This window comes from Trachurus trachurus (genome assembly GCF_905171665.1).
Source record: "Trachurus trachurus genome assembly, chromosome: 15".
NCBI lineage: Eukaryota > Metazoa > Chordata > Actinopteri > Carangiformes > Carangidae > Trachurus > Trachurus trachurus.
In genome coordinates this window covers 12,262,278-12,271,412 of record NC_139906.1, presented here as the reverse complement: position 1 = coordinate 12,271,412, position 9,135 = coordinate 12,262,278, and the positions used below count along the sequence as shown (strand labels likewise).

At 40.5% G+C, this 9,135-nt stretch overlaps 2 protein-coding genes across 2 annotated transcripts; one reads left to right on the top strand and one right to left on the bottom strand.

The window, feature by feature from the left end:
• Positions 1-1,214: 1,214 nt before the first annotated feature.
• mzt1 (mitotic spindle organizing protein 1) lies at positions 1,215-2,961 on the bottom strand. Its single transcript, XM_083988256.1, has 3 exons — positions 2,677-2,961; positions 2,339-2,484; positions 1,215-1,656 (listed from the first exon to the last, which is right to left on the bottom strand). Exons 1-3 carry the CDS (start codon positions 2,726-2,728, stop codon positions 1,633-1,635), a joined length of 222 nt encoding a protein of 73 aa, XP_083844382.1. The 5' UTR covers positions 2,729-2,961; the 3' UTR covers positions 1,215-1,632.
• Positions 2,962-3,071: 110 nt separating this feature from the next.
• bora (bora aurora kinase A activator) lies at positions 3,072-7,994 on the top strand (the record flags this gene model as incomplete). The annotated part of the gene is made up of 12 exons (XM_083988254.1): positions 3,072-3,157; positions 3,406-3,555; positions 3,731-3,837; positions 4,570-4,615; positions 4,716-4,785; positions 4,897-4,941; positions 5,045-5,101; positions 5,200-5,471; positions 5,649-5,811; positions 6,296-6,855; positions 6,974-7,108; positions 7,974-7,994. Exons 2-12 carry the CDS (start codon positions 3,406-3,408, stop codon positions 7,992-7,994), a joined length of 1,626 nt encoding a protein of 541 aa, XP_083844380.1. The 5' UTR covers positions 3,072-3,157.
• Between the last annotated feature and the right edge of the window lie 1,141 nt (positions 7,995-9,135).

Sequence of the window (9,135 nt, the reverse complement as noted above, 5' to 3'; positions counted from 1 at the left end):
CCCCACCCACCCACCCACCCATCATCAAGATCTCATGTAACTCGCCCCCCACGGAGGCCAGAGGTTGTTTAGGCTTATGGGCTATCAAGGAGAGCCACTGCCCCGTATCTGTATGCCTCTCATAGTTGGCTAACACGATGCTGGTATTGAGGAACAGAGAGACACTGTGTTAAGAGATCAAAGCAGCAGTACAGAGATTTAGACTCACAGCCTGTCAGTCAAGATGGCGAGACAAAGCAGAAGAAGACAGAAGTGCTTACGCACACACACTCTGCTGCTCGCTCGCCGGCTTTCTCTGTGGTGTGCCTGTGAGGGGTGAGGCGTTACTGTCAGATGGCTTAGGGGCTACTCATTTGTAGACATCTACAGCACGGCATGAACACCTAAAAACACACACATACAGGGACACGCGCGCACACACACACATAATACAAAACTGTGCGGATGAGAGGTCGCTTCTAGCCTTTATATTGGCCTGTGGAGGAATGTTCTGTGCTCTCAGCATTTTCCCTCGTCTAGAAGATGAATAGAGCCATTTTACAGACAGTGGAGAAACAAAACAATGCTCCGTGTGGTTAGATACATGATATAGAGCCCTAATCTCTGGTTGCTCAAAAACATGTTTTCTTTTTGTCAAGTTTGCAATATATAAATCAAATACTTTTTTTGTGGATAGAGTACAGTTATATGGAGGCCAAGATTTCAGGACATCCTGCTGTAAATGAATGACCCTTGTTCATGTCTTTTGAAAACTATGTCAGCTGGATGTGATCACTCCTGCCGGGTTGGTTTTTGTATTGTATTGTGCAACGATCTAGCAATATATTTGCCTCTTTCACCTAGTGTGACAGAAAATAACATTTCCTTTGTGAACTGTTTCAGAAAGGTCAGCAGCGTCTAATAACAAGAGGTAAGAATATCAATAAGAAAAAGCGTTTTTGATGCATTCTGTTCTAAAGGAGCTCAAGACAAGAAAAAAAAGGGACAATCCAAATAGAAAATGTGACTAAGAAGAAGAATCTGACAGCATTACTGTATTAAATTGATTTTCAAACAACAGTATCAGGTAAACTCATGATAGGAAACTTGCACAGATTCACCCAAAGAATACCTACCGGTATACCCCAGATTGGAATAAGGATGACACAACACCACCTGGTGGCCACGGACCGCAACATTTTAATTTAGATGTCAGGTTACATGAAGAACAGAAATGGCAAGAGAATTAAGTTGGAAAATGCTTTATATTTACACAAAATAAAATGAAAAAACAAAAAAAAACTAACAAATTACAGACGTAAAAAAACAAATTAAGGCAGGGTGAGAGTCACTCTGAACTTAGACTTCACAAATGGTGGTAGGGGAAACTTGGCGCAAGGCTAAATTTGGGGCAGAAAGGCTGAGCGTGCCATCATGTCAGGAGGAGTCTTGTGTAAAGGAACAGCGCTAAGGCTGACACTTCAACACAAAAACTCAGACACAAGTCAAAGCACAGAGTTGGACGTTAGTCACTGAAGACGTGCAGAGGACAGACTGCCAACGCAAACTCACATCTGATTGGCTGGAGAGTACAGACCCTGGAACAGGGCACAATCCCATTAAAAGTCCCACATTGATGTGATCTTGTCATCTTCAGTTTGCACAGTTTTCAGAAGCCTGAAAGAGAAAATATAGTGGTACACCGTGTTGATGCGGCATCATGACTCAATATTAATATTAGATCATTACAGTGTTTCTGAAATCTGTTAGTAAAATTTTAGGTAAAATAAATAGGAGAAAAGATGCCTGGTGTTTAAAGCAACAAAAAAAAATGCACTGAAATAAATATTAGGGGCTTACATTGTGTATGTTTTACATTTTGTACAGTCTGTGATCACAACTTGTTCTTACACTTTTGCAATATACGTTTACAATAATGGCCACATTATCCATGCATTGCTCACCTTGCAATTTAACTGCAATTGTATATTTTTTTTATTCTTATTGTTAATCATGATATTCATTCTTCTTACTTTATCCATTTCCTTTGGGATTTATTTTTCCATTTGTGTTTTCTCTGTAACACCTGTATTTTGTGATTCTGTCAGTATTTTTAGAAAAAGCAAGCAGTGGCTGCTCTAATGTGTTGAGTTGCAGTTTTTTTTAATAAAAAAAAAGAAAAAAAAATCCTATATGTAATTGCTGCCAGGACAAAATAGATTAATTCAAGACACGGTTTTGAGTCGAGATGTTTCCTCAGTAGCTCACATCTCAATCATGTGAAATGGTGCTAAGGACAGGAGCAAATACATTTCCCTAATTGGTGATATTAGGGTTAGGCTACTGTAAGGGTACCAACCTTGAGGGACTCGGAAGCTTTACGAAGTTCTTTGATGACAGCAGACAAGGCTTCTGGGTTGATGCCCTGCTCACACAGTCTCACACATATGGACAGAGACTCCATGTCCAAACCAGTATTCAGCAACCTGGAGATCTCCAGCAGCACTGTGGGAGGAAGAAGGGACATTGTAAAGCTATTTAGATGTTCAAGTTGAAAGAAACTTACAACTCACTCACTACTGCACCTCCCACAGAATTTGTTAGCAAACGACAGCCTTAGTATTTATTAAAACACGTTTATTTGCAATTGCATTTCAAGTTATATTACAAATATATCGAACAAAAACGTATATTTACCATCCATTGTCTCCCGGACTGCATTTAGGTTTGCATTTGCTGCACTTGCCATGGTGTTGTATGAATATAGTTAGCCAATGCTTAGTAGCAGGTGGCTAACAAATCAGCTTGAATACGTCTCTAGCTCGATACTGTAGCGGAAACTTATTACACAGGGTTCAGATAGACTTTAAAGCATCCGTATTCATTTCATGTAATATCTAAAAATAGAAGAAATAATAAATTAACGACATTAGCAGCTAGTTAGCCACCTAGCCGTGTTAGCTCACTGGCGAATCTGACACAGGAAGTGACGACACGGATAGGATTCGTGTTCCCATTGGTTCCCTGGAACTTCCCGCGGCGTTTCTATTGGTCAGCGGGAGCTGTGGGCGAAATTGAAATAAACGTTTGAACCTCCACCGCAGCTGGTTGTTTGATGACTCCTCTATGAAGGTTGTTTTTTAAGCTGTATGTCCACAACCCTGGATCATTAACAGTTGTAAGTACCAACAATTAAATATATGTAGTTAATGTTTAAATGTGCGTCCCATTTTTAGGAAAAAAATGTATTTAACGTAACGTTTTTCTTCGTAACGCTTCCTTTTTACAATAGCTACAGAACCTAACGCTCCAAAAACAGCGATGACCATGCCAAACTAACGAAAGACAAGCTCCTGTTTGAGTAATGTTATCATGCTGTGCCACTTTTTTTTCCCTGAAATTTGCTTTCATTCGTTGTCAGCTAAGATGGGGGACCATGTTGAGCTACAGATCACCCCAGAGACTCCAGGGAGACCCTCCATTAGAAACCCCTTTGAAAGCCCTAATGACTACCACCACCTCCGTGAACCACTGGTACCAAGTCCATCTGTCTTCAAATCCAAGTGCTGTAAAGCTGTAAGTTTCAAGTAAACACAGCACTCACACTGTTCCCCCCCTACACACTTATTGCTGTGTGACACAAACACACATTAGTTTCAGAAGTGCAAATGTCTAAAAACCGTGTTATGTCCACAAACCTATAAGGATATATTGTCTTTTATTCACTTAATCATGTGTGTGTTTCTTCTAGACTCCACCCAAGTTTAACTGGTCCATTGATGAAATGGCCAGTCTTCTTCCAGTGCACATAGACCCAGAGGAGATCCAGCTACAGTCATTTTACCTCAGCCAGACAAGGTATGTAATGAAATACAAAAAGTCAAGCTAGATACACTTGTATGCAAAACACCCCAAGGTACATGTTTTAGTGAGTTTTTAAAAAAAATTTTTTTTAAAGAGGAAGTCAAGTCACATGTTGTCAAGTATTACAACTCACAAATATGCCTCATGGGGCTTTATAATTTCTGCAGCATACAACACCCTCTGTGTACTCTTTCAAATCTGATTAGTTTTCCAGAAACATCCTTAAATCAGAAAAAACGGAAGAATCATCAGGAAGTGAAACAGAAGAGGGGTCTTCTCTTCCACCATAGACAGATGAGCATATTATGTTGTGTGCACCCGAATGGAGCAACATAGTAGATTATAATATGGACATGTAAGGATTGTGAACACAGATGGCAAGAAGGCCATTACTCATGGTCACACATCAGGTGAAAGAAGAAGTGGTAAAAGCAGTTCCTGCAGCACAGACAGTAAATGTTATCGTGCATTCACATTTAAATTTGCAGCAGGAGTTGTAGTACTTCTTTTCACTTTAAAACATCAACAATACATGTAATTCACATACAATTGAATGTGAAAAGCATGGCAGCATGACAACCCTGAGTTTCCTTGAGGGGGGTAAAAGCAAAGTGATACTGTTGCTTTTATTAATCAAGTCCATCCGTGTGCTTTAAATCTGGAGAACAAATCAAAGATGACAGAAAATTTAAGTAACACAACTTTTTTTCTCTTTGAAACATCTAGGACAGATTCTGATATTGAAGAAAAACGTCAGCTTGCTATTGAGCAGGTAATTAAATCAATTACATTTTATAGTGATAGAGAACCCTTTATGAGATTTATTGATTCATTTTGTAATTGTATCATGTATCATGTGTCTCCCATTAAAGTTTTTTACCAAAGGAGCCATTGTGCCGTCTCCCTGGGCAGCATCAAACACTCGTAAAGCCCCTCAGATCTGTAAGAAAAGTAAGTATCTTATATTACCTTTTCACTCCTGATATTTGCCTTGAGGTTTCATGTTGTGTTCTGTTTCTTTACATTTTTTTTAATGTTTGTTTGTATTTGTAGGTTCAATGTCTACAAAGATTACAGAAGAGCCAGAAAAAATCTCAGGTTGGTGTGGTCTTTGAGAGGGTACATCCAGTACCCCCATTTGTCTTTCCTGTGCTGTTTTATAACTTGTTTTTAATCTCTTTTTATTGTGTTTGTTGCACAGTTGCTTGTCAGACAACTCTTTCATTGCCTTTGGCTTTCGATTTGGAGAAAGTCCTAGGTAAGCCTCGAATAAATGCCAGCACAATCAAATGAGAGTGTGGCAGAGTAGTCATCAACTGACGTTTGTTTGTGTGTTTGTTTCTACCTTCTCATCAGGCGAATATTACCGCAATGAGGAAGCGTGTGATGCTATGCAGGAGAGTCTCAGTTCTTCCTCCTTGAGACGGAAACTCTTCCTGGATGGTCAGGGCAGCTACAGCGGCTCAGACAGCTCCAGCCCACCAAGCCCCGAGAGAAGCCACATCAGGTCTTCTCTAACCCCGGGAGAGGAGGCTGTTGGACGGCTTGAAGGTTCAGATGGAGAAGCGTTATCATCTATATTTTCTTCTCCTTTACCCCGTGGTGTGTTGGCGCCGACTCCGTCCACGGTGAGTTGACAACTGTGATCAAAATTATATTAAATATCATATGATTGTTTTGCCATCTTGGCATGTGCATTTTACTGCACACTTGACCATTTTTTTGGACACTGTCCCATTGAGCTAAAACTATTACATTAATTGAGACACTTGAATAAAAATCTATCTACATTGTCTTAACTACAGGGTCAGTTCTCGTCGAGCCCCATCCAGCACGGCTGCTTCCGGGACTGCAGCCTCGGTAGCATCAGCAGCCCTATGTTCCCTGATAGGTCGTCTCCTGCAGGCCTCGTCTCTCCCACAATTTCACCTGTTGTTGCACATACAGCACACACACCCATCGGCTCAGGTGAGGTTTTAGTTTTGAAGCTCAGACGAAAATGTATACCATCAAAATTAAAGCCGAATTTAACTTAAAGGGATAGTTCAACATTTTGGCAAATTGGCCCAGATAATAACGTTACGAGTTGTTTTCGAGGTAAATGGGTTGCAAAACCGCTTCCGTTATTATTTCATAGCGTGGTGAATGTGCAGGTCACAACTTGTCCACAAGAGCGTTTTGGAGTTTTTGGATTGTGTGTTTGATGAGGGAAACCAAGAAATCCCACTAGCCTCCGTAGTGTAGCTCTGAGCAGCTCGCGGCTCTGCTCCGCCGTTCTAAAAACAGCTTGCACCGACAATTAAAGGTAACAAACCTACTGCTATGAATATAGGGATTATTGCAATGGGCCAATTTTCCAAAATGTTAAACTATCCCTTTAACTAAAATCTTACAAAGACACTGTGGTGATCTCATGAAATAATGAATGAATGAATCTGTGTTCTTTCTTCAGCTGAGAGGAAGCAGCTGAACAATTTGACTCCACGCGGTACTCCCCTTGAGGTAGATGTCCCTTCCTGCAACGAGAGCCCATTCGTCGAGGGTTGCTCTCCCATCCGTTGCTGCTCCCCACACCAGCACCATTGCCACAGTGAGCCCCATCACAACGCCAGACCCAAGCCCAGGCCCAGAGTCCGCTACTGGGCCTCCCCTCCCCTCATCTCCCCCATCCTCAACCCTAAGCTCCAAGACCATCAGGAGGCCGAGGACCTACTCCCCTCCTCCTCCCCTTCTCTCCCTTCTATGGACCTAGATCCATCGTCACCCCTAACCCAGGACTCTCACCTCTCTAACACTGAGAGCGTTGGTCTGGATCCTACGGAACCTGTGAAAATGGAGGAGGACAAGGAGACGGGGATGGAGGATGAAGAGGAGGAAGAGGAGGAAGCTGAAGGTCTTTCAGAACAACTGACCAGCTCTCGTATGGGCAACGTGTCGGTAACAGAAAGCTGTCATATGTTTGTGTCTATTCTGGCGGAGGGAAGCAGCATACCCTACGATTCCAGCATGCAGGTGTGTGTGTGAGAGCTGTGTCACTCAGTATCCTACTGTATAAATGAGTATTTCTTGTTGATTATTGCACATTGCACGACTAAATATTTCTAATGGACTTTTTTGTGGGTGTGTTCAGGTGGACAGTGGGTACAATACCACATCAGCAGGCACTGCAAGTCTTATCGATGGCCTCAGCTCTGATTGTCAAAGCAAAGAGTCCTTCAGTTCAAACCTGGCAGAGGAGGCCTTTACTAGACACACTAAGATAAAGGTAATATTAAATATATTTCATACTTGTATAAAGAGCACAGTTGGTTCTGATTTTTGTATCAAGATGGTAAGAGGAACAGATCAAAGGGACTGAAAGAGGGTGTTGGTGGGAGCGCCACTCACAGACTGCTCAGCTGGCTGTTGTCTCAGTGACTACAGTGATGTCTGTGTTTAGATCTATAGGAAAGACCGTGACGTGAGTAATTAAGGCTGGAAATTGGCGTTTGACACATTTGATGACCTTGGTGCTCGTGCATTAGTGTGATACGTAAAGAAAAATGAGAGTAACTCTTCCACAGCCGACTGTGAATGTCAGTGAAAGGACGTAATGATGAGACTATATCAGCAAGAACTGTCCGTCGACAATCACACAGAGCGGTATATTATAGGATTGCAGGTGAATAAACCCCTCATCACAATGCACATTTGGTCCACGGGGATGTGGAAAAGTGATATGATCAGATGAGTCATCCTTCATATTGCATGTTTAGCCTCGACCAAGAGAATAGTACAGCCCTGTATGTCTGACCCCTGTAGTGAGGAGATCTGGTGGCTTTGTTAAGCTGTCGGGGGCATTTTGCTGGCATGGTTTGGATCTACTTTTGCTCTTATAGGGAATATTCACCTTTTTATCAGATGATGATGCATTAATGTCCTGATGGGAGCGGTCTTTTCTGGGCTGATCACTGATCAGCCATTAATAGTTTGGCCTCACTCTGCAAAACATTAAAACACTATTGTTTTTTTTCTTTTATTTGGTTACCTTTCTGTGTTAAAATACATTTAGGGTAACAGTATTGTACATGTTGAAAAAGCTGTTCGTTTTAAACTTTATTTTCATCTAACTCTAGTTTTCTACTTCTCAGGTATTCTATCCCCACCACTGAGCTGCCTGACTGATGTATTTAAAGGGATGCCTATTCCAGTGGAAGCTTAACATGAAATTTTGCAATCAAATATAACAATGTTTACACTATGTTTGAAACTTTTATGTCAAATGAATTTGGTTGGGGTGAAAGGGGTCTACTGACTGTTAAATGAACAATCAACAGAGGTGAAGTGGTTATTTGTTCTGTTTAGGTTGAAGTTTTCTGACTGAAGGCAAATGCTTTACAGGTGTTTTATCACAGATCAGAAGGGAGAGGACTAACCTGTTGCACATTTAGTCCTATTATAAGACACTTCTATAAACCCAGTATACTGGTGTGGTAAAGGGGAAGAAAAAAAAAGTCATTTCTGTATTGAACTTGCACAACAGTAACCTCCTTGAATGCTGTATTGATGCTTTTGCCATGTTTTGAATTTATCTTGGTGCTGACAAGATCGACCTGGTAGATACTGACTTTATGATGACATCAGATTTGTACTGTATGTTTTTATAAAACTGTTTATCATGTTATTTTTTCTTTTATCAAATAAGTTAAGAATAGTTAAAATTCAGGTTATTTGTGGGTCTTCCTTGAATTGTTAGAATATTTATTCCAAGGCAAGACTCGCTGAATAATGCCACTTGATGAAGCTGATTGAGCCATTTTTAAAAAACAAAAACAAAATTTCTATACCTAAAGCATAGGCTGGGTTGTTGTCACATTAAATTGACTTGACTTGAATTCTTTGACTTGAACACTTATTTTCAGGATTGATTATTTTTTGACTTGATGGTTTGTTTGGTCCAGAAATGAGAGCTGATGACTCAGCTGTGAGTTCCCAATAAAAATTCACTGACATTTATTGCCCTCCATTGCATTGTGACATTTCTCAATATTGTGATGAATGATTATGTTGAAATTATATTTCACCAAAATGTCAGCGAATATGCAGCAGACATCCTTTCAGCATTATTAAGCTTGATTAAGGTAAAGATTTTTATTTAGTAGGGCTAAATTATTTCATTGGATGTATTAACAAAACGCCAAGAACCATATATGTAAAAACAAACGCTTTAATAGTTCACTGTTGGTCAATGGACATGTTATACTACATCTGTAACTTCTATGTGATATCACAAGTGTTTTAATTGATATATGA